This window comes from Aythya ferina, assembly GCF_964211825.1.
Source record: "Aythya ferina genome assembly, chromosome: 8".
NCBI lineage: Eukaryota > Metazoa > Chordata > Aves > Anseriformes > Anatidae > Aythya > Aythya ferina.
The window spans coordinates 32,093,525-32,118,657 of NC_140304.1; the positions used below are offsets into that span (position 1 = coordinate 32,093,525).

Genomic DNA, 25,133 nt, shown 5'->3' on the forward strand with positions numbered 1-25,133 from the left:
GCCAGGCTGGTTTATCTCCCACTGGTGATTCCCTTCCGATCTGTAGCACTGGAGGCTGTGGTAGACGTGACAGAGAGGCATGGTAACACCAGACCCGTATCTCATACCTCCCTGCCTCTGTTTCTGTAAGCACCGTAATGTTGTAGGCAGTAAATGACAGGAGACAGTTTGCAATTCTCCCCCGGCAGCAGACTCCACCCAAGGTAACAGGATTCTCTGAAGCGCATACTCAACCAGCGACCGTATGCCTTGCGTTTACAGTTATGCACTGGCATATTCTCAGTTTGATCACGGAGGCTTCACCCCTCGAAAACCAGCTTACTGGAACAGCAGGCCTGCTCTCAGCACCATGCAGCTGTGGATCTCAGAAGGCACAACGTTGCCTGAGCTGTAAGACCCCACTGCAACCATTAACTACGTTTCGTGATGGCCTTTCTTTGGCCTCCTTGCTACAGCCCCCTGCTTTGCTACCAATGCTCCTCAGAGCACCGGCACCACGATCACCGAACACCACGTTCTGTCAGCTCTTGGTGGTGCTTTCCCAGGCTTCATTTTCAGAACTGCAGACGCCACCTCCTCGCAGAGAACAGATGACTCCGTACTTTCCTTGACATCATCCTCTGTCCCAGGCAGCTCTGGGGGCGCAGGCCGGCTGGCACAGCACTCGGCAGCTCCGTTTGCAGCTGGGGCCTTGCCCTCCTGCTCCTTCTGTGCAGCCGAGCCCTGGATGAAGGCTTCGGTGGGACATCTGGCTGCAGCGAGCACACTGTTTTCTTTATGATTCTGAAGTACTTGGTGTTTGCCCATGCAGCACTCAGACTTGTGGGAGGCAACACAGAATTATTGGCCCCTAAGATGGAGCGTTGCTCCGTCGCCTTGAAGGAACACCCAGCACACAACGTACTGGGCTAGTCCACGTGGCTGGCAGCAAAAACCATTTTCAATCCATTTCTGGAATGCAGTAGCATTTGGAATAAGAATAATACTTAGCAAATATTTTGCTTCAAAGCCTGGTAGAATAGCAGAGGGTTTATAAAACATCTGGAATATCAAAGCTGTTCCATGACAGTTCTTGGGAACATACGCGCTATTTCGACACAACTCAATGAGAAGGAATCACATGAAAAAGCAGACTTTGGTGTTAAGCCTTAGGCAAAAAGAAAGAAAAAAAGAAAGTAGCTGCACCTTATGATAGGCACTGGATCGGTGTTTTCAGTTTAGTTTCCCGTCATCACGACGCAAAATTCTGATCACTCGGGCCACCTGACGGGCACCTTCCCTTAAATGCCTCATTGATGAGTAAAATGCTACTCAAGTTTTGCTAGTGCCAGTTGAGCACCTCTTGTAATGGCTGCATAATTTTTTTTTCAAAAAATGAAAAGCAAATACACCCAGTGAGGGGGAGCGATGGACAGGGTACCAGAGATGAGACTTCGTATGAAATCCTCTTGGAGTCCTATGTTAAAATGACACGAATCCTGGCTTCACAGACTGTAGATGAAGCGCGTGCTGGGAAGAAGTATTGTAAAAAGTGTAAACTAAAAAAAGACAGAGGGGAAATAAGTTATATACTTAAAAGGAAACTGGTGATATTTGGAGTTTCACAGGGTACAGACTTGCACAGTGCATGCATAGTATTTCTGTGAACTTCGTCAGCACTTTCTTCTGTCTAGAAAAAAAAAGTGCTAATGTTATACAGGGATTTGGAAGAGAGACAAAGTGTACTAGGGGTTCAAACTCAAAGACTCTGGTCTCTACAAGTTAATGCTTCCTATAATCGTTTGTTTGGATGTCAGTCCCCAAAACACCTTTGCTTCAATACTCAAGCTAGTAAAAATTACTACGAAGCAAACGCTGCCGGGAAAGCTGAGTTTGTTATCGACGCCTAACAAAGAGGAGGGACAATAGCTAACGGGGACCTTGTTAATGATAAGCTCTTTCAGATACGGTGGCAGTCCACCAGCGGGCGGATTGAAAATGTGCAAAAGGCAGCACGGACCGGTGCTGAAATAGCCACGGGGGTGCAGGGGAGCAGCGGCTGCACCTGAGGACAGGCTCCTCTCCCCCACCTCTGTCTTGCGCTGCGGTTGCCTGAGCACTTCTTGTTCCAGTCTACCAGCAGGTAGTGAGAGTTATACTTTGGGTTTCACAGGCTTTTTTCTTTCTTTTTTTTTTTTTTTTTTTTTTTTTTTTTTTTTTTTTATTCTGGTAATCTTCACCCTTTTCTCATACCTAGGCTTTCTGTAATTGAAATTTCCTGTGCCTTGCCTTCCCTGAGAGAAAAACGGGGGCTGGGAAGGAGGGGAGGGGGAGGGAAGCTGTGAGTAGAGCTAACTTTTGAGCCAGCCTCTTTCAGCAAACCTCCTTCTTACCCCTTCATCTCCCCCCTCGGCCGCCCCCGGCCCCGTCCAACCCCGATCTCTCTGCACCGGCCGGCACCCGGGACCCCACCGGGACCCCCGGGAGGGTGAGCCCGGGGCCGGGCGGAGCCGATCGGCGCTGAGGGGAGGCGGAACGGGCCGGGCCGGGGCGGGCCGGAGCCGCCGTGCACATGCGGGAGGCTCCCGGAGGCTGCGGGCTGAGACGAGCGGCGCGGCCGCCCGGTGAGTACCCCCGACGGGGCGGGCGGGCGGGCGGCTCCGGATGGCTCCGGAGCTTTTTTGGGGGGGCATCCCCGGTTCCTACAAGCCGGCTGAAGGCAGCCGGGGAGCCGCCGTGCTCCGGCAGCCGCTGTGCTGAAGCGTGAGGGCTCGTTGTGAGGGGCAGAGGCAGTGCTCAGCCCCCCGCCTGCGGCTCAAGGCACGCAGCGACACCCGGGCAGCCCCCGGGGCTCCCGCACGGGCGGCTGTGCCCCTCGTGTGCCGCTCAGCAAGACATTTCCTCTCTTTCTCCCACACCGGCGTGGAATCTGGGGATTTTTTTCATTTATTTATTTTTTTTTACAAAAGCTTGCCGTGTGTCTTTGGTCCAAGCCGAAGCCTATTTCTCCTTCTTTCCCCCTCTTTTGCCCCGGTCGTGCTTTAGACGGCTGGCTGCTCTCTTTTGATGCCGCGTTGAGTTGTCTAGCGCCTGAAATTACTTGAAGAAGCCCCGCTTTTGGGTGGTGACTCAGGTGTTTGGGGTACGGTTGTGCTGTCTGAGGATGTTTACAGCCCCGGGGCGATATCAGTTTTTTGGAAAGCAGGGCATTTACCTGAAGACCTCGGGCGCTGCGATTGCTCATCCCGCAGTTGCAGAGCACCTACAGACCTCGGCGTTACGTGCACCGCTAAGGCTGGGGCGCTGCAGCATTTTGGTCTGAAGAACCCCTGGATTTAAATAAAAAGCACGGTGTTTATGCATTTCGGGCGATTCTTTTATATTTCCCATCATATGAGAGTTCATTTTCTTAAAAAAAAAAAAAATGTGGGATGGCTCCTGTCTCATTACACAAAACCAACCTGAAATAACTTTTTTATGTATTAATACACGTACCAAACGTTATATTGTCCATGTGTCCCCCTGGAAGTGCCCGTCCACAGTAGCAAGAGGGGTGATCAGGCTGTGAAGTTTCGCTTTGCAGTGGTTTGCTTGAAATAATGACATCAGGCTGTTAAAATAACTGCGTCTCTGCAGCAGGTCATAGGCTATGGAAAATGGTCACTGGTGTGTGCTGTGCTGAAGGACCCGATTCGCTCTCGCTGCTGCTGCCTCTCAGCAGCGGCAGGGCAAAAAAAAAAAAAGGAAACAGTTGTGAATGCTGATTGCAAGCGCAGGGCGACTTTAAGTGCTGAATAATCGGTGTGACCGATTGCATTTGTCACTGCCGGTACCCCAGTGCCGGGTTTGTTCAGGAATTCGAGGCATGGCATCGCTTTGCATTTGAACCGAATTTCTGAGCGATCCTGCGGAGCTAAAAACACCTCAAAAGCTCTGTTTTGTTTGGTTTATTCTTAACAACGTGCTCAATATCTATGTCTGCATTTTTTATTTTTTGATTTTTTCCTTAGGGTAGAGTTAAATGTTCATAACTAAGCTGTGTGTGATGTTTTTGACTTTGGAAACTCATCTAAAGAAATTACAAGGCTGCTAGTTCCCAAAGTCATAGCCGACATTTAACGCACGATGCTTCGGCTCTGGGAATCTCCAGTCTGTGTTAGTCACCCGGCATGAAATCAACTCCTTTGGGTTTGGGGGCATCCCTGGGAAGTCTGGGTGCGGGTCTGTTGAAATGTTTTTGGTAATGGGGCTGCTGCATCTCTCACCTGCAGCAGTGGACGTCGTATCTGACTCCAGACTGACAGTCGGGTTTTCCTGCCCAGCAGACGCCCTTAGTCGCTCCTCACCATTCATTAGCTTGTCCTTAACTCCCTCTCCCTGGTGTTCCCACAGCGCTAGGCTGCTGCCTCCAAATGCGTGCCACGGCTGCCTGCCCCTGCGGAGATGTGAGAGGTGAGCCAAGTGTCCGGGCTGGGTGCTGGGAAGCACCAGGCATTTCTACATCTCTTCTGCTCTGGATTTGGCATGTAAAAACGTTGTCTTGGGGAGAAATATCACATGTTCTTACTCCCCGAGAAGCTGCAGGGGGTGGAAGGTGAGGGGGCATCATGTAAATGTCTGTGAGTATCCCCAGGAGAGAATTAAGAAGCTTGAGAGTTGCTGCTTCTACGTACTGGGTGTTCAAACCTCCCTGGTACGGTGTGTTCTTTCTGCTGAAGGCCCTGCCAAATTTTGGCTGTTAGGCAGCTGCGAGGAGCTGGAGAAGTTTACTTTAAAATTTTGGGATCTGTTCACTTCTGCACAAAAGTGGAAGGCAGGAGGTGTAAGAGCAGAAATGAATAAGGAAAATATTTATCCTTCGCACAAGGCGTACTTAGGGTCTGCTCTGGATGCATTTCACAGTAAGATTTTTGGTTCTGGGCTTGCAGAGCATCTTTGCGAAGGAAGAGAGCAAGAATGTCTGTTTTGAAAATGCAGAGTTGTAAAGTACCTGCAGTTCTGACGTTCCTCTAGCTATTGAGCCTGTCTCTAGGGAGAACCAGGCTGAAAATCAGCAGCTGCACGGGACAGCATCTTGAGAGTCACTGCGCAATGTCAGCAGAGACAGTTAATTAGAAAGGACCCATCAAATAAGCATTTTGAATTTTGTGAAGTTAAAAAATACTACCAATATTTTAAAACGATTTTTTTCACTTTGTAGGAACAGGTAAAAGGTGCTCATTTCTCTATAGGAAGCAAAATGTTATTTGCATGGATTGTGCCTGCAGCAATTTGTTTGTTGATGCACTTCACAGCAGGTAAGGCTTTATATATATATATATATATATATATATAAATTATCACTTAAATATATATATATATATTTAATATATATATATAAATTATCACTTAAAAGAAGCACTCTGGCTACTTAGTTTTTTCTCTCAGCAGTGAAAAAACAGGTCTGATTGGTAGATTTTGTCTCGGGTTGTGCTTTTTTGTACGATAACTGGTAGCGAGGCTTTGGTTTCTGATCTCCAGGTAATCGGATCAGTGAAGACTGTGCACAACAATATATTACGAGTTACATATGCAGAGACAGGAATTCTTACATTAAAAATTCGGGAAGACCCTCTTCCTAGAGGGCAGCATGCTTTACAGACTGAATGATGTATTCATTTTAAAGTTTTTTTTCCCTGTTTTGTTGCAGAAGCGTGCAGTAAAGGAAACGTGACTGCTAACAAACTTCCCCACGGGGTCGCAGAAATATGTGACAAAGGAAATATGACTGCTAACTCTGCTTCACATGTCCAGCCTGGAACTAACATTACCCTCTCGTGCCAGCTGAAACAACTGAAATACAATGAGCAGTGCAAGATAGCTATTTTCTTTAACAGTTCCGAACTAATTATTAATTATGGCACTTCCGTGAGCACCAAATTTCAAGTCCTGACATATGGCAAGCACATGTTTACTTGCAAAATAGTTTGTGAATACAAGAAAAAACTCATTTGTGGAGTCGATATAATGTCTGGAAGTAAGGAGAATTTCGTTCTTTCTTGTTCTTAAACGTTTTCTGGGATTCTTCTGAGACTTATGTTAAGAACTAGTATGTGGGTGGCCTTTTCCAGGAAGGGTGCTGTGTTTTATTGGCTTTGTATCTAAAATATTGCTGGCTGGAACTATGCAACAAAAGGGGGCTTCCACACCCGGATTCCCAGCCACCCCCATGGGTGTTGGGATCTGGAGGGCTCTGCGTTCACGTCTGGCCCTCTGCACCCACTGTGTATCACTGTGCAACCTCTGAAAAAGCTAATGTGCTGGTTCACGTGTAGTGGCACTGAAATGCTACCCAACTTACTCATTTACTATTGTGGAACGAAGGAGTTCCAGTAATTGAAAAAACAGAGAGGTGCTGAATGAAACTGCTTGTTCAGAGCAAGCATAATAATGCTCACTCTCTCCTGTTCTACACTTGAAATACACCAGGCTCTTCAGGACACAGGAGACTTGCGAGAATAATTCTAAGGAAATTTTAGATTTTCTTCTTGCCATAGAAGAGCAGCTGCTGCAGCAGTAGTCATCTTCTGTATGAGTGCTTTGGTGCCTTTTTCTAAATTTTTTTTTATTTTTTAATATAAGGAATAATGGTTGACTGCTCCAAGCAAAGCTTGGAGTGCCCAGTCTGATAGTTGTTCAGCACTTGTATTCATTTGGTATCCTTGTAAATTAACTACGGGTTTGCTCAAGTGTCTGGTCTCAAGAGACTGCATGATAGACTCAGCTATTTTCACGTATAGTGACCTCTGAATCCTTTGCACTTAATTGCTTGTCATTAAAAAACAAGCAAACAAAACCAAACCCCAGCATTTCTTCATATTTCTCCTCTCAACAATTTTAAGGAAGAAACTGATAAGAGTATCTGTTTAAGATCCTCCAGATCAGCCAAGAAACGTGTCATGTATCCAGTACGGGACAGATGGCAGTCCTACCTGCACCTGGGATAAAGGAAGGCTTACACACATAAACACTACATATGTAATACAGTAAGTAACACAGGGGAGTAGGCACTTTAATACCTGTAATAATAACTTAGAGGTGTTTTTAATTTTATTTTTGCACTGTTTGTTACAGATCCAACCTTTTTAGCAAATCGCACAAGAGTTGCTTTATGAATCGATCAGTCCAAGGCTGCCATGATCACAAAAGCCAACTCTCTCAGCTGAAAAAAACCTTTCCTGTTTACATTTGTGTGTGCTGCACAGCAGTGGTTTACTCACTTCTGGGTTAAGTGGGTAAAGAGAATAAGCCAAGTCATGGCTCCTGTTTTGGAAAGAGATTGTTAATAGTGGGAGTAGTCTTAAAACGGCAGCTTAAACCCGCTGTTCTCCTGCAGTGGATTTTCTCTATTTAGTGATTACGTGATTAGCAATGCCTGCAACAGAAAAGCTCTATTCAAGCAAGTATGTGGGTAGAAAGAATTAATGTTGACGCTTGCAATCAGCTGGACAGACTGAACTACTGCCTGTTTATTTTTGGAGGTACTGTATGTGACCATCTCTTTGTCCTGCTAAGCTCACTATTACCTGCTTCTCTTGGCCAACGTAGGAGCAGAATTCCTAGTTTATAGAAACTCATCATTGCTCTTTAAGCAGAAGGACACTAGATGGTTAATTCACAGAAGAGGAGGGAAGGATGAGTCCTGTAAGTGTTGCAATGGCACATAGAAATACAGCAGTGCTTGCTAGAAATTTATTAAGTATATTATAAAATGCGACAGATCAGCCTGAAGCAATGTGATATAATCATCTCTGATTCATGTGGAGGAAAGTACATGGAGAAGCTAAAGGAGTTACCTTTACAACGGGTTGAATGACAGATTGAGAATGAAAAGTCGTGTTTGAAGCCATACCATCTGACCATTAGACTACAGATAAATTAAATATTTAATCACCGATTAAACTTAATCATTTAAGTTGTTCAAAGAGTCTCAGCAGATCCGAACCAGCACAATTTGGTAGAGATGTGTGCTATACCTCTGTGAACTCAGGGATTTAACTTTCACAGGGTACAGGGAAGTGTTAACCGAGAGGATTTGTTCTTTTCTAGGCTGTCAGATGGCACTGACATCTTCTGTTTTCTAGAAGAAAATCTGAGTAATAAATTTGGCTCGCTGGTTCTGAGCAAGAAGTTGAATTTTGACTCCACTTACACAGTTGTGGTTGCCGCCTCCAACGAACTAGGAAGTGCTTTTTCACAGCCACTCATGTTCATGTTGATAGACATAGGTAAATGTATTACTTACCTTCGTTCAGTTAGAGCAAAGTGAAAACAGTTTGAGCCCTGTACCTTTGTTGCTTAAACCTGTCAGAAGAAGTATCCATCCAGTCTCAACTCGTTATTCTATTTTCCATTAACCCTCCAGTTGTGATGCATGCCTGAGTGCCATTTTCTTGTTTTTGTTTTTTGCCTCTAGTGAAACCACATCCTCCGAGATTGTTGGTGGAATTTGAAAATTCTGTGACAAATTTCACATTTGTTTGGCACGATGAAGTACGAGCGCAGCACTGTAGAATAAGATACCGTCCGCTTACTGGTTACGCCTGGAACATGGTAATCCTTTGTTGGAGAAGGAAGGAAGTTGTGATCCTTGGAGGTTGCTTTAATATCCTTGTTTCTTTTTAGAGTCAGTTTTTCCAAATTGGCCTCTCTCTGCTCTCTAGCATCACATTTGAGAAAAAACTATTGACTACTAATCAAAACCTCTGTCATTGGTCTAAAACTGAAAGAAAGTAAAACTCTCATCCTGTAAAAATCTGCAGGCATGAATAGTTCCCCTTATGTCACGTATGAGGCACCGAAGAATCTGAGCTTATGTTTGGCACACTACTTTATCAAAATGTGGTCGTATCTGCCCAGTGTAGCTCATGGCTACGGGTATTCAATTTACAAATGCTTGGGCCTTATCTAATGCTGGTTGGAAGTCTTTGTATTTATTTTAAATGCTGAATGCATTGCTTGAAGTTGAGTAAAATACACAAAACAGAATAGTTATCAACTTTATTGCTTTGCAAGTTTAACATTATATGTCCTTTATTTCCATTAAAGGTTGAAAACGTCAATAGTGAAAATTTCAGTCTTTATGGTCTGGAGCCTCATACAGAATACGAATTTCAGGTTAGCTGTAAAATTCATCCTGAGAGAGGACTGTGGAGTAACTGGAGCGTGTTCCAAACCCAGACTCCAGAAGCAGGTAACACAATATGTGGCTTGGTACACTATGCCTGTCTGTAAAGTGTACATAGAAGTGTAAAGGTAACAAATTCAAAATGCTGCTTTGTTTTCAGTCCTGGTTAGATGCTCTGTAAATCCAGAAACAAAGCCAACAGAGAAGTGAGCTTGTGTAACAGAACAGCCTTCCTCATGAACAAAAAAGTAAGAAAGAAACTGTTTAAGTTTCTTATGAAACAGGAATTTCAAGAGCTCATTGAGAAATTCTGAAGGATTTATTCTTTTGACATTGCTGGAAGTTGGAGACATTTTCTCCATGTTGCCTGAAGCCTTAGCAGCAGCCTCCTGCATTCCTGCACATCTGGAAAAGTCAGAGAAAGTTTGTGCAGCTTAACTGGGAAAAGGAAAACGTTTTGTATTGGTTCATATCTAAGCATTTTACTGAATTTCTGCAATAATAGCATACAAAAGTCAGGATGGCTGCCAAGCGGCCCTCAGTCACTAAGGAACCTCAGGTTTGGGAAGCACTCTCTTGGTTCTTGAGCTCACTTGACAGTTTGCTGAGGAGCTGAACGAATCAGCCAGGACACTGCCTGTTCTGTCAGCTTCAACAGACCTGAGGGAGGTTTTAACAAAATAGTTTGATTTTGCCAATTCATCTTTTTCCGAGTAAAGAAAATATTTCCTTTGGAGAACTCCCAGGTCGCTTCCTCCACTAAGGAGTGGAGTCATTGGAGATCTGAATGGTTTTAACCTGGCCACGCATTCCGGAGAGCAGTCCCCTCATGAATTGCAACGTGAGCAGATAATGTTTCTTGCTTCACAGGACTGCACAGCAGATTCCAGGGAACACGCAGCACAAATGTGGGGGCAATTGTGTTAGTTTGTACCAGTTCTAATACTAGAGGTCTTGGCGGTGCTGCAGGCTCCTATATGTGCTTGCTTGACTTCCCGCTGAGCTGTATGAAGTCACAGGCTGCAGAACTGTCAGTTCTGATGAAAGAAGAAAGCTTCTCAGAAGTGTGTGCTTTAACAAAGATGTGTTGGCTGCTTTGGCATTCTCTCCTTTCATATTGTACTTGGCTTTCGTTGCTCCTTTTTTTGTGAATTACTATAAGACCTTCAGGCTCCTGCAGTTATTACTCATGCTGTTTACCACTACTGACAGCATCAGTTTCTGTAAGAAGCATTGATTGATGCAGAAGGTGTGAACTTTTCCTTCCCTCCCCCACCTTCCTCTCAACAGTTTTCTTACTTTCCTGATGCAGTCCGGGTTGCTATGGTACTTGTGGTCAGCATTCCTCCTCCCCAGCCCGTGCTGTAAAACAAGAATATTTCCAGCTAATCAATGTCTTCTGACATCAGACTAAGTGTTAGCAAGGTGAGGCTGCAGGTGACGAGCTCTGTCTGCACAATGGTTGCTCTTCTCCAAAGGAGTTGAAGTTCTACTCGAGAATTTGGCATTTAACAAATTCAGGAGTGTACCTTTTTAGGGTGCTTTTTTTTTTTTTTTTTTTTTTTCCACTTTTCACCAGGCCTGAGCTGCCACAAAAACTTGCTTTATGTGAGTACTGTTCTAAAGTGAGCATTTTTTTCTAGCTAACTTATATAGTTCACATGTGAAATGAACCTTAAAATCTGGGCTGGAGTCCAACAGAGGCAATCTGATTTATTTTTTTTCCTGCTTTGAGCTCACCGCTTCCTCCCTCGCTCACAGTGAGTGCATTCGGATTTTATTTCTTCTGTGGGTCCTGTTTCTTTTCTCTATTCCTGTCACTATTTGCAGTGGATACAGGATTGATGGTTCTTAACGTTACTGGTATTGAGGATTTTTTCTGTCCTTGAATTTAGTAAGTAACAGACAGCCCTAGTCCCATTCTAGGTGGGGTTGGGCATCAACTGCCTGCTGCTTATGTTATCCGTGACACTTATTATTGTAATTTTATTCGTTTATTGTGTGCCGGGACCTTGAGGAACCAAGCTTTATTATCTTTTATCACACTGGCTGTCTTTGTATATCTTTATCTGATTCTGAACTGCTTGAGCACACTGTTCACTAGCTTTTGCAGCGAGAAATTTGCTTTAGTGTTATTTTGGAAGATTTACTCAAAACTGTAAAGTTGAATGAGTATCAAGCAGTCTAAACACCAAGGGTTTTCCAGAAGTATCTTCCCAGGACTGGCTGTGATTCTGCTCGGTGTTTTGACTACTAAATGTTAATTCTGTAAACATAATGAAAATCTTGGAAAGAACTGGGCTTTAAAACTACGTATGACAAGGTCCTACCCAACTAGCTGTTAAAGACATTTATTGCCCAGATCTAGATAGCAAGGAGCGGGTACACAAAATCCCTATCACCTTAAGCTGTCCATTGTTTTAGAATTGATATAGCCAGCCCTAAGGACCTTCATTAGCCCAACTTCTATGCAAAGGTCAGAACTAATACTGTCACTGTGATTTATAGGCTTCCGTGAAAGTCAGTGATTACAGAGTGCAAAATAGTGCCTGGAAGAGCATAACCCTCTCTTATTCTTGTGGTTTGGTCTCTTTGTGACTGCAGTCATCATGGCAGCTGAGCTCCAGCTGGAATAGCAAATATAGACTTAAAATACAAGATAATACTTTAAAGGCTACAGCACGTTACATCATTTCAGAGAGATTTGAAATCCTAAATTTTAGTCATTTCAGGATTTTTACCTATGTAGCCTATTCAATGTCTTGTTTGTTTGCTTCAAAATACAGTCATTAATTCTGCTCCCTTTTTTCTTTGACATCCAGTGCCCACTGGTCTCTTAGATGTCTGGTACAAAATGCAGGATGTGGACTCTCAAACACAGAACATTTCTCTTTTTTGGAAGGTAAGACATTTAGGTAAAACTAGAGCATATACAGTAATAATCAGCAACTTTGGAGAGTGAACTCTACTTTACATATTTGCTGGAAGGGTGTTTAACCAGATAGAGCACAGGGCTCTTACCACTGCTTTGTCCAGAGATATAGAATAACTCTGCTACCCGAGGCTTTCCTCAGCAAGATTTAAACAAATCTTTTTCTGTCTAGAATGTCCCTTTAAAAGTTTCCAAAGCTTTCCAGCGTATCATGTCAGTGAAAAGCAGATAATGGCCGCCCAAAGTAGAAGTATCACATTCAGTTACCACCTTTCTCTTGAAGACAGACGTTCCCTTCCCCCTTTCACACTGCGTCTAGAGGAGGTGATTTATTTTTAAAGGCCTTTATTATAACCAAACTATATAAAACTTTTTAAAGCTGGATATAGTCTGGGAAATTGAAATTGTTTTGTCTGTGTTGGTGCTTTGTCAGTGGTCAGTTGAATCTCATCATACTGCAGGAGCAGAAGGAAACTATTTTTCTGTACAGGTGTGAAACAAGCAACAGGCAAGCCACATGCAAAATAGTTGGCTAATAATAAAGCTGCAAATCTGAAACTGGACAAACTCAGTGCAAGTATTTTCATATACAAGGGGCAGAAAATATTTGGTTGTTTGGGTCTGCTCAGTAAGCTGGAGGGCTGGTGGCTGAGGCCTTATAAAGGAAATTATGATGTCCCAAATGGAAAGTAGCTTCAAAAGAATTCAGATTAAAACTCACTTGAATAACCTGTGGATTAAAAATTCCACATTACTACACAATTTGGGCTCTTTTCTAACAACATGCTCAGTGAAAGTTTGTCTTCAGGCAGCAAGGAGCTGTCAGTGACATCTCTCCCACAACATGCTTCAGATCCTGACCTCAGGGACCGCATTAACAGAGAGAAGCAAGGCAGCCAGCCATAAATAAAAACGCGTTGCTGGGCTTTACAGGCTCCTTATTGCATCCTTTCTGTGGAACTTGATGCAGAAAGGTGCCACCCAAGGTGCTCAGTAACTCAGTTTCTCCAGTCTTACTGATACAGCACTAAGAAGTCAGGTCGTAGGAGGGGTGTTCAGATTGTGGGGTGTTTGTTGCAGTGTTTTTTTCAAACCCATTAAGATTTTTATTTTTTTTTAAGCTTACATTTTCTTTGACTTGCAGTTTTCAATCTGTAGTTAATCTTCCAAATGCTATATCTTCTCTCCACAACAAGTAGTACTACACTGTAAGTGAAAGCAGCAATTCTCGGGTAATTATTTGACTTTGTGGCTTTAAGATGTTTACCTTGCAGTAGAGTGCTGGCAACACTTTCTTTATCTACACGGACTTCCTGTAGTATCATTCATAAAATGGGTGTGATACGTTGTTTTTATAGTTTTCAGAACAGACCCAAGGCAGAAGACGCAGACAGTACAATGTATTACCAGTGTATGTTTTCGTGTTTTCCCATTAATTAATACCAAGGAAACTAGTGCCAGTTTAGTTTCATCAGGGTTTCAGAAGGTTTTCAGAATAGGTTCAGACACTGTATTTGTCCTGAGACACTGCCAAAGTGTTTGCAAAACTGCAAACATTTTCCTATTTTTAAGGGTTTTTTCCCCACTTCCTTTTGTTTAGTTTTGTTTAGTTATGACCAAAAAAAAAATCAACAAAAACCCAAACAGCCAAACAAATTAACTAACTACGTAGGAACTGTAGGAAACTGTGAAACTGATAGTATGAAGAGTGCGTTCAGTCACCCAGAGTGGAAAAAACAGCTACAGAAGTGTTAAAAGTGACAGTATAGATTGACTCTTCAAAGCGATGTGTATTTAAGTGGTTGCGTTTAAATAGTTCTTTATCTCATTGTGGCTTTTATCAAAATTCTAGATTTCACCGAAATCAAAACTTGCTCATTTTTACATATCTAGCTATGAAGTCAGTGCTCTTTTTCCCCTTGTGAGAAGTGTGACTTCAATCTGAAGAAACAGAAATCGGTATCTTTCACTGCCCCTGGGTATGTTTCTGTTCGGAAGGGCAGCAGTTCACCAGCTAAAGAGCTTCACTAAACTGGACTTACACAGGAATATATAAATAAATAAGAAATGAAAAGAAAGATATGTAACCTTAAGAGAGAATTTCAGGTAAAATGTGTGCTCTTGTCCCTATAATTAGGGAATTAACTCAGTTACACTTTTGCTTCAAAAAAAAAACAAACCCAGCAATCTGGTATGAAGAACACCCAACGTGACAAAGATGCAGGGTCTAATAAATTTAGCGAGGGAGAGATTCCAGGGGTCCTTCTTTCGGAGGGTCATAACTGCTACCAGGGAACTCTGTTCGGCAACTGAACGCTGGGCATACAAAATGGGAAACATCTTTGTGGAGGCACTAAATCGTCAGGTAGCACATTATCATGTTGTGATCTGGAGAAGGAGAAGAATGTGGCACTTACCAAAAGGTGAGATGGGAAAAATGTGGGCAGATGCTGCGGATTCCTAAGAGAAGAGCAATGAAGGAGCTGGAAAAAGGTTTGGGAATGGAAAGGACAGGTCACAGGGCTGGGCTACAGCAAAATCAAAGGGAGAACTCAACATAGGTGTTACATCGTGCAGCTGTTACACAGACGTGCAAAATAATGGGAAAAGGGAAACTGCAGCCAGTATACTAGTCGATAAAGCTGGGCTGTTTGGAAAGTACATTTATTTATTTTTTTAGTAATAAAAATACCAGTTCATTTGTGAATAGTATTCTCAGGCTGGTACTGAGGAGGAACTATATTGTCTTTAAAATGCCATAACTATACTCAACAAGATGACCAAGCAATCCCTCTAGCATTGTCATGCCATATTTCATCCCTCTAGCATCGCCATGCCATGTTTCCTCTTGCTTTTAGAAAAGAAAATAGTAAAAACTGCTCATCTGATACCAAGAACATTAGCTGGAATTTGCTATTGTCCAGCCAGTAACATTGTCACTGTAACTAGCCTCTTCTGTGTTAGAACAAAAAGGGAGGAATAAAAGATTACCTTCAGGTGAAAGCTTCTGACTTACACTGGGTACCTTGAGCATTTGAACTGGGGAGATGCTCTGAAGCACCATCACAGGGCAGGAGATCTGGAGTTCCAGAAAAAGAGGCTTTTTTTGGAGGGCTGATAGCAGGCTGATAGCCTGTACAAGGCAGGTGATCTGTCTGATCTTCTAATTATGATCACTGGCTCCCAGGACGTGGTAAAATATTACTTTGGATGTAGTATTTCTTGGAAAGGAAGAAAAACATGTTGATTCATTATTGCCAGGAAATAATGAGCATCCCAGCCGCCTTCGCAGAAGGGTCTGAAAGTAGGGCTTGCCTCAGTTCATGGTCTTGTGTGGAAAAGGCTCCGTGGCCATTGCTCGGCTGGGAATCACGCTCTGAGTGCACAAACTGCGGCCAAGTGAGTGTGGGAGAGCCTTCAGGAGGCCTTACAGGTGTAACAAAGATCCCTTTCATGACAGAAGGTTAGTTTTGAAGGAGGTGAAATACTTGTTTCACGTTACTGGATTACCTGGCTGAGCTAGTCGCTTTGGTGGTGGCTGAAGAAAGGCTTTTTTCTGTGCTTAAATTCACCGTGGGGAGCTGCTTAAATTCACCGTGGGGAGCTGTGCAGGTGCTGCAGCTGTGGGGTGCACTCACTGCATGCTCATCCCGCAGAGAGGCAGCAAACCAGCTGGTTTTGGCAATGCACACCCCTTTTTGGGAGCCAAACCAGTGCCTCCCTCCTGGGGCAGTTCTGAAACCCTCCCAGGCAGCTCCTCCATTTAGTACAATCAAAGGGTGTTTGCAATGCACCGAATGATGGTTATTGTTTTATTGTTATTTATTATTCCCCCGTCTCCCAGTCCTTGCTGCTGTCAGAAGACTGAAAATGCTAAGAAATGTGTTTTCTTTTCAGGCTCTGAGCAAGTCAGAAGCAAAAGGAAGAATCCTGCAGTACACGGTGACCTTGGAAGCACTAAATCGCGGCGGTTCCGAAGCAGAGGTTACCACACAAACCAGTTACACCAGAACCACTGCAAAGATGGACTACAGGATAACAGTCACTGCTGACAACTCGAGGGGAAGCTCACCTCCTGCAGTCATCGTGACTGACCTAGGCATCGGGGGTAAGGGTCTGAGCCACGGGAAATAATATTCGTGCCACAGAAGCATCCAGATCCTACCACTTTGTGCTCCTTAGGGTTGATCTCAGTGAATCTGCAGTGGCTGGAGTTTAGATCCAGTTACAAATATTGTCAAGGGCAAGGGTGCAGGTTCGTGACAAGTCAAGTTGCCCTGAATTAGTCCAGCTGTGACTGTAACTCCTTCTGCTGACATGGGTGGAAGCCTCCCTGTAAGCTAGGCAGGCTGACACAGCAGAAAAGAAACTATGCAAAATTAAATAAAATAAAAATAAAAATCATGGGAGAGGGCAGAACTGCAGGGAGAGTGATGGTGAGGGGAAATCACAGCAGAAATAGAACTGCATGTAATTTCATGGAGGCAGTAAGGCAAGGACTGTTTTGCAGGCTGAGTCGAACTGTGTTTGTTACCAAAAAAAAACGTTCGGAAAAGATGTTGGTGTTTTGAAAAACTGGGGACTTTCCCCACATTTTCTCCTGCAGGACAAAGTAAGCAGGGCCTGTCTGTGAAAGGAAGAAGTTTGGTCTTGTGGGAAGCTTGCGTGTTTGTGGTTGTAAGGCAGGAGCAGGGGCATTACTGGGTGCTGTGATGGGATCTTTCTAGGGCTTGGGGGTGGCAGAAACAAAGCTATGTATGTTCAGACCACCACACCATGAGACAAGGTAAAGCTATGGCTGTATTCCTGTCAGCACAGGCAGATTTCACCCTAGTAATCACGACCTTTTCTTCCAATCTTAGTTTATTTTCATACACTGCATAGCATCAAACTGGATGAAACACAGTAAAACACATGTAGCAAACTTATCAAGTCAACCTGGCTAAGGCAGTTTGTGCTGATGGTGTGGTTTTTGTTTGGTTGTTCTTTCTTCCATGTAAGATTTACCTCCTCCTCAGAAAGTCTCTGCTATACCCATGGGAAACGGCAGCATCTTTGTCAGCTGGAAACCTCCCAATAAATCCACTGCATTCATCAATGGATATGTAGTGGAATGGATGGACACACACCGAAAGAAGAGCCTAGCACCTCCTCCGACCTGGATAAAGCTCGTAGCATCCAACCTGTCTACAGTGATATCAGGTAACTGCCACATAGAGATAGGACGGTGCTGAAGTGCCATTTTATTTTGGAAACTGTTTAGGAAAAAAGTCAGGTTCTAATTTTTACTTATTCAGCATAAGAAACTATGGTATTTAAAGCTTTCTATATAGGAAGAAAAAAAGTCAATGGCTGCTTGGAGTTCAACTCAGCAAGTCCCTCAACTGAGATTTATACCTTGTAAGTAGAATGCCTCAAAAAAAAAAAAAATCAGTCCTTCTGAAATGAAACAAGACATTCAAAACTCAGCTGGAACACAAGATGAAAGACTTAACAGTATTTCCATTGTAGCAGTTATTTGCTATCGATCCAAACCAGTGTCTGTATTCTTTATATCAGCTATAGCTGTGAAGTTACAGAGGGACAGCCAGTGTTGTTCTAGTTAGGCTTTCCCGTTTTCCATCCTGGTGTTGTGCCTCCCTGGATTTTAAATCCCTGCTCTTGGGCAACTGGAAAAAAACTAACCAGCAAGTTCATGCTATTACTTCGTAGTCCGTTTTGAAAAATAGAAAAATAAATTAATGTCACTCATTCATAACCCCCATTAAACGTTTTTTGGGGACGATGTTCGTATGAAGTCATGAGGAAGAAAGGTTGTTAGGTTTGTGTGCCTCCTTGGTGACCTTACACATAGCAAAACCCTCTGTGGCATATTGTAGAGTAATAAGCTGTGTAATAGCCACTTTCCTCCTCTGCTTACCTTGAGCACAAAACGTGGTCCAAGGTTTGCTTTGGAGGATCCAGGTCTTCTGACAGCCACTGCTTCATGAAACAGCAAAGGGTTTCACCCTTGAGGAGTGTCAGGATGGCTTTTTAATACACGGTGAGGTTGTGCCAAGCTAAATAGGAGACCATGATGCATTTTTTTTTCTTACTTTATGAAAGACGTGTAATAAATGAGACAGTTCATCTCAGATCTCTCAGGTAATAGTCTCATCTCATACTCATATATAACAGTCATCTCATACTCGCAGGTAATGAAAATATTTAGCCATAACTGTAAATACTTTCTTTGGGTAATTATCCACTTTTATTTTTATTTTTATTTAGAACACATAAAAGATAACGTGTGCTATGACATCAGTGTATTTGCACTTTATCAGGACAGAGCTGGACGAGTGGCATCAGTCAGGGGATACTCGAGAGAAAAAGGTAAATCGCGGTAATACCCTTCCAGAGATTTTTAAGCCAGCTTAAATCGTTCAGCTTTAAAAGTCAGTCTTGTCTTTTGTAGCACCATCAGCTGGGCCCCAGATGTACACAACACCGCAGACAAATGGTGTCCTGGTTTCGTGGGAGGACATCCCTTCCCACCAGCAAATGGGCTGCATCACGGCGTACAACATATACCTGCGAAAAAAGGACAGCGAGGTAGCTCCGGCTGTCTACAGTAGGTATCTGGTGAAAAATGACGTGGTGTGCACGTGCTGTGCATTGAGGGGAGAGAGGTGGGAGGCGAGATGCCTTCAGACAGCTCTATATTGCTGAGGAGTCACAGACAGACACTCTATAGTGAGGTTTAGCAGCAGGATTCAGATGCAGGGCTCTGCTACAGCTGTTCACAAACAGCTTCTCCATGCTCCAAGTTCTGGAAACCCCATTCTTTAGCATTAAACACAGTAAAAACGTGTGCTAGATGCTTCATTTTCTTCTCCCTCTTTTCCTTTCAGCCATTTCTAATGCAACTTCCCAACGCGAATTTTACATCACAAACCTACAACGCGGTGAGAACTACATCCTCTGGATGACAGCGTCAACGGCTGCTGGGGAGAGCCCCTGGGGCAACAGGGAGCTGGTTTGCTTGGAAAGTAATGAAGCTTTTGGTCTCTTGCCCCCAGCAGAGAGGTTCTGTCCCTGGCCCAGTGTTTTCCATACACTAGAAATGCTTTATGCACTTTTTAAGTGCTGAAGATCTCTTGTTTCAGCTGGGTTTAAGATGCACCATACTTTTCTTTGTCTCCCACCTCCGGTTTTGTGCTAAGCGTTTATCTGCATCATTGATAGTTCATGGCTAGCAGCCTTGCTTATTGCAAAGAGGGAAAGAAGGGTTTGACACTTTCAAATTGCTTGCCCAGGTGTTTGTGCACATCAGGTTCTGGCACAGATAACTATGTACACAGATATCTATGTACAGGTCTTGCTTGCCTCAAAGCCTCACATGGGAACCCTCACTGTGGTACAGGAGCAGCTGTCACCTCAAAGACATAGGGAGCACAGAATTACGAGTGAGCTTGTGTAGTGTGCAAGGCTATCTTATGTGGTCCCTGCTTCTGTGCTGCCCAAGGGATGCAAAAACAAGCCCCTTGACAAAAGATTTTTGGCCACAGACAACAGAAGTAATCGGGTTTTGTCCTGCAAGGTGAATTGTTTTGATCATGTTTGTTTTGAGCCCAGATTAAAAAAAAAAAAAAAAAAAATTAAAGGTATTAGATTTAAAATTTGTATTAATTTAAATTAAATTTGTGCTCAAGTACTGTCAAAAAGTTTTTTCTGCTCAATTTCCCCACAATGTGCCACAACAGGAATCAGGGTGGAGAATGGGAACCTGACCTGTACATACAGCACATTGCAGCAGCTGCAGCAGGCACAGGCTCATGCACTTGGAGCACGAACTATTGCCAACAGCTCTGGTTTAACAGCTCCATGCTGTGCAGACCCACATGCAAACTGAGAGAAGGCTCTAACTTCTAAGGAGCCGAGCTGTACGAGTTCAGAAATACATCGCCACAGCCTGGCGATGCTGCATAGCCCTCTGGAGGCACGCTTGTTTCATGGTCTCAGAAGAAGCCTAGGGAGTTAAAACAATCTGGACAAGTTAAAAGTTTTCCCAGCAGAAAAGTGTGGATTTCTGAAAGTTACATTTAAAATAAATGGTGCAAGCATATTGAAGCAAAGCTATTCACTGAGACCAGTTAAGCCAGTGATAGTTTATTAAACACGTACTAAAAAGCTCCCTAAGATCTTCTCTACTTAACACCACTCCCTTGACTTCCTCTGCCAGGGGCAGGTTCAGTACTAGAGGAGAGACCAGCAATTGCACGTTTTGGATTCAGGGCTATCTCGAGAGGCAGCAGTAGACCTTCTAATGTGACAATGGACCGTTTTCTCCAAAAGCCATCAGTCCATTCAGATTCCTGATTTTAAGCCTAAAAATTTTTGCTATCTTTTATGAGTACAAGCACTAGTCAAGCCATGGTTGTTGTCCAATTTGAACACAGATATTTATTTTTTTTTCTTATTTAAAAATACCAAAATGTGTGTGTTCTGTATTTCAGGTGCTGTGGACTGGCTCGTCGTCGTACTTACGTGCAGCTTCTTCGTGTTTTCAGTCTGCGTGTGCTCCATGCGTCCTGCAAGAAAAGTGTGAGTACATTGACCTGCTTTGGTTCAATAAAAGATAGCAGATAAATAAATAAAAGATAGTTCTGTTAGAAGGCGCAGGAATGTGCTTTCAGGACATCTTGGGGAAGAAAGAGGATTGTTTTGAAGAAAGGTTTCAGATTACGAGTGTAAGAACACAAACTGTGCTTAAAATACAGCAGTAGTTCATATCTCAGATGGTTTAATCTAGAGCTTAAGGCCTGCTTCCACTGAAATGAATTTGTACAATCCTTGGTAACTCCCTGGGAATGAAGTCAGACTGTGACTAAAAGCCATTTTTCTTTACAGCAACATGAACACCTCCCCAAGCTGCCCTTCCAGGACTGCAGGTCGGGGCCGTGCCTAGCACGCTGTGCTAGGTGCTGCTATTACTCATAAACAGCTAACGAGGGCTGGCAGGAAGAAGATGCTGTGCAGCATTTATTTTTGCTAAATCAGGAGTTGCTCAGCATTACCTCACCCCTGGCCTTGTACCTGGGAAACGTGAGCACCCAGAGCAAGCACCCCCTGATTTGAACTAAGACTGGGGGATTTGAACTAAGATTTGAACTAAGACCGGGGGAATTATTGTATGCTCTTGAAGTGTTGCGATGGCCCCAAACAGTTGAAAAAGCATAAGTCAAAAGCTGTTCTGTCCAGTCAGCCAAAACCAATGCATTCCCCAAAATTTCATCAAGATCCATCTGTCCCATGCAGGCTGGGTTTCTGCTGATCTCTGCTAACGCAGACCTGTGATTAACAGAACTCGTCAGTAATTACACGTGCAAGCAGCACAGCCCAGTGCAGCGGCACTCACAGGTATCAGCATTCATGCTTTTAATTTCTCTTGTTCCATTTGCAGATTGTACTCTCTGCTTTCTGCCACCGTGCCCCAGTGGCACAACAAAGCCATCCCAGATCCAGCTAACGCCACGTGGGCTAAGAGTTACGCTGCTGTGAAGGTAAATCACGCTTTGCTTCTTCTCCTAATCCCCCCATCTTCAACGGAAAAAGCAATCAGAGCCTTGTACGTCGGTAAGCTCTTAATGCAGCAAATCCAGCAATTTCTGGCGCTGGATAAGCCCTGCTCCACGTTGCATTGGGCTGCAGTGTGCATCACACAAAGGCAAGCACAACGCAGAGTTTTTTGCTTCTAGCAGTAGCTGCTGTGCGGAGGTGCTTGCATTTCAGGGGTGGGAGGTCGCAAGGTACTGCCTGCAGGATTAATGCGGCTGCTGTCCGTGTGCCCCTCACCAGGGCGAGCTGAGCGTGCCCTCCAGCCTGTTCCTGCGGGACACAAGCAGCTTCGAAGAGCCCGAAACCATAGAAGTAGAGGAGGGCTTCACGAAGACAGACTCCCAGATTTTCCACGACAAGCTCGTCCTCGGCAAGGTTCATGGCAGAGAAAATCACGACTGGCAATCGGAAAGCAGCTTCGGGAAGCAGGAGTCGGAGTACGAGGCTCTGCCCAGCACAACGGACGGGGACAGCTACGAACACCAGCTCCCGTATTTGTACAGAAGGATGGCAGAGGTGACAGAACAGATGCAGCCTGCTTCCGAGTACCTCGCCAACCCCATCTCCGACAGAGCTCCAGGCTACCTGCCCGCAGGCATCCTGGCCCCTGCCACAGACACCGCTGCCGAGCAGCAGGAGCTGGAGTGCAGCCCGATCTCTGTCTTCCCAACAACTTTTTTGACGCCCGTGTTTTCCTACGGAGGGAAACTGAATTTGGACACGGTGAGGCTGAACTGCAGCTCTTTCACGAGGTAGGGGGGCAGAACGGCCTGGCCTTGATTTCTGCACTTGGTGGAGTATTTCAGTGCGTTTCACTGCAGCCGGTACAACAACTTGTATGGGACACCTCCAGGGGACAACAGCCAACTCCCAAACCTCTCCAGCAGTGCCACTCATGCCTTACATCGCAACGCAGCAGCTCTTCGCCCACAGAGCACACTAAGGTAGAATTAAAGACAGAAGAGCCAGGATTGCTGGGGCTCAGCAGCCTGGCTTTTTGAGAGTTTAATTGCTCAGGCTGCCTTTATACAGACTGGGTACCCTCAGGTCCCTGTCCCACCAACCACAAGCAACTAAGTCTGGCTTGAACTACATCAGACAAGCTAAAAATCATTTAAAATGATGCTTGCCCAGAAGAAAAAGTGCTGATTTCAGTAAGGGTGAGCCCTCAGCATCTGACAGGATCACGGTTGCAGCCTGTGCTCCAGCTGCACCCAAGTGAGAAATGCAACATTTGGAAATCTGCATGAGCTGGTGCTAAACCTACATGCCCAATACCCCACAAACAGCATTCCTCAAAGAGAGGGAACACTGGCACGAAGTCGTTGCATCCCCATGACCCTGGTGCTACAGCCCCACGTGGGCCCCAAAGGATGTGAGATTTGTTTCTGCAGCAGGGCTGAGCAGCTCCATCAGCCCCCATGGCTCAGTTTGGAGAAATCCTCACCAGAAATAAAGGAAGAGGCAGCACATGGGTACAGTAAGTCAAATGGACCGTGGAGAATTTAAATGATTTATTGAAGCGTTCTAATTACAGGCTTGAAGCACGTGTTACACACGTAATGATTCTGTTTACTCGGTGTAGATATGTAATGCATATTTATAAATAGGATGTTGGGAACCTGCAGTTTTCTTGTTTTCTCTGTTCAAGCTCAAGTGCAGCTGGGCACAGGACAAAACACCCTTAAAAGCAAAGCTGGAGGTTTGCTCCTAGGGGTGAGGTTGTCCAGATTTGACCTTACCTGGAGCACCAGCTCTTTATCTCCTTTCCCTGTCTCAGGTGACTCCCCCACCCCCAGCCGGCCATACAAGCTGCTAAGCAGTGGCATAAATTCATGCAACAGCCTCCTGTGACACTAAAATCTGCTACCTAGCTTGAGGAGGAGACAATCCTTGGCAGCTCTGCAAACATCTCCTTTTAAAGCAGAAACAAATGTACCTGCAGCACAAGACTGCTGCTTCAAGGCCACAGCTCTCCCCACCACGTTTCCCTTAAATTAAAAATTTTAACTTCACCGCTGCATTAGGGGGATCTCTTTGCCCATTCCCCTAGTTTTTATTCCAGATCCAGCTACATTATCTTCTACAGGAGCTCTATAAACTGCGTACTGAGAACAAAGTAGAGCCAACATTGAGCCAAATGCTGGTAGATTTGCTCTATAGCTGTGCACCCCGCAGCAGCCCCCAGGAATGCAGAGCACACCATCACCCAGCGGCCTCGTGCTGTGCTCCTCGGGGCTCCTCCAACAGCAAAAACAGCTTCTGAGAAGCGGGATCCTGGGGAGCATCCCCCTGCTCTGCCTGCACCCGGCACGGGTGGGCGCAGTGCCCAGGCCCTCCTGCAGGCATCCCAAGGGATCCTCCTCTTACTGGGGCTGTGGCAAGGTTTGTTCTTCCCGTCCATCACCTCGGCAGTCCCTTTTGGGTGAGGATATTTCCCTTACTCTCCAGCCACTTGACACGAGCTCACCGCGTTCGTGGCAAACACTGTGATGAAGAAAAAGTGACCCCCAGATGTCACCAAGCCTCTTGCTCAGGACACACACACACACGAACTCATGAAGGCTCAGTGCAATCTGCCTCACCATGAGCAATGCACACTCCCCCCTTCCATCCCAAATTCCAACAGGGCTTTAAAAACCCGCGGGATCTGCTACCTGCAGACCCCAATGAAGCCACGTGCCAGGAGGCCCCACAGCAGCTCCTGCAGCACAGCCCTGCTCACGGCGTTGCTGCGGGCTTGGCCTGGAGCTGTATTTCCAAACAGTGTTTCAGAACAGTATTTGGAACAGTATTCCAGCTCTGGGACTCGCTCACCCCCTCACGGCCACCCCCAAAGCCCCGTAAGGTCTCCGAGCAGCTGGGCACAGCCTGAGCAGTGCATGGGCCCAGCAGCCCCAGCACCGAGGGCACCGGGACCTGCCCGGGGGCTCCACGGCCCCGCAGAGAACAAAGCAGGGCTGCTTGTGGGTTTGCTCAGCACAAGAAGGCAGCTTCCTTCCTGTAGTGCATTTTTTTCATTATCAGGCATTTCACCCTCAAGAACAGCAGACCCAAGAATCAGCTTGGAAAGTTCCCTTTTGGGATCTGCAGCTTGTCCCAGGTGCTGGCCCCAGCCCGGTGCTCAGACTGCTCCCAGGGGTGCAGGCATTGCCCAGCAGCAGACATCTCATGCCCAAGGTGTCAGAGCTCCCCTCTGCTCCACTCATCAGACAGCTCTCCATCTGTCAGCTGCACACAACCCAACCAGCCACCCCTTCCCAAAGCAGTTTTTCTTCAAAAAGGTTAGAAAAGAGCACTGCTGCCAGCAAATCGTCAGCAACCTACCTGTGCGCACTGACCTTCGACTTCAGGCACGTTGCTAGCTGCTTCCAAAATCACTCATCACAGCACGCCAGGACGCATTCATTCCCTTAAAGTACCAGGATCCCACATGGGGCTCCCCAAAAGTCCTGCTCC

The 25,133-nt window shown here is 45.0% G+C and overlaps 1 protein-coding gene across 2 annotated transcripts; it reads left to right on the plus strand.

Annotated features, from left to right (window-relative positions):
• Window positions 1-1,992: 1,992 nt before the first annotated feature.
• On the plus strand, window positions 1,993-23,295 carry IL12RB2 (interleukin 12 receptor subunit beta 2). 2 transcript variants are annotated; one of them, XM_084527691.1, is made up of 17 exons: window positions 1,993-2,122; window positions 4,372-4,431; window positions 5,180-5,276; window positions 5,669-5,995; window positions 6,890-7,004; window positions 8,068-8,246; window positions 8,435-8,571; window positions 9,067-9,211; window positions 11,968-12,047; window positions 15,975-16,185; window positions 17,079-17,279; window positions 18,348-18,449; window positions 18,532-18,687; window positions 18,968-19,105; window positions 20,573-20,660; window positions 21,520-21,619; window positions 21,915-23,295. In XM_084527691.1, the coding sequence occupies exons 3-17, from the start codon at window positions 5,219-5,221 to the stop codon at window positions 22,428-22,430; spliced, it is 2,553 nt and encodes an 850-aa protein (XP_084383817.1). In that variant the 5' UTR covers window positions 1,993-2,122; window positions 4,372-4,431; window positions 5,180-5,218; the 3' UTR covers window positions 22,431-23,295. The 2 variants fall into 2 exon arrangements, with proteins under 2 accessions (XP_084383817.1, XP_084383818.1); XM_084527692.1 differs by lacking the exon at window positions 1,993-2,122 and adding an exon at window positions 2,284-2,603.
• The last annotated feature ends 1,838 nt before the right edge of the window (window positions 23,296-25,133 follow it).

What these genes read in the sequence shown, in the direction of transcription:
- IL12RB2 (XM_084527691.1), top strand. Translation starts at nt 5,219, where the DNA reads ATGTTATTTGCATGGATTGTGCCTGCAGCAATTTGTTTGTTGATGCAC. An exon ending in CTGGTTACGCCTGGAACATG is followed by an intron (nt 8,572 to 9,066) that starts GTAATCCTTTGT and finishes TTTCCATTAAAG; the next exon opens with GTTGAAAACGTCAATAGTGA. An exon ending in GACTGACCTAGGCATCGGGG is followed by an intron (nt 16,186 to 17,078) that starts GTAAGGGTCTGA and finishes CTTCCATGTAAG; the next exon opens with ATTTACCTCCTCCTCAGAAA.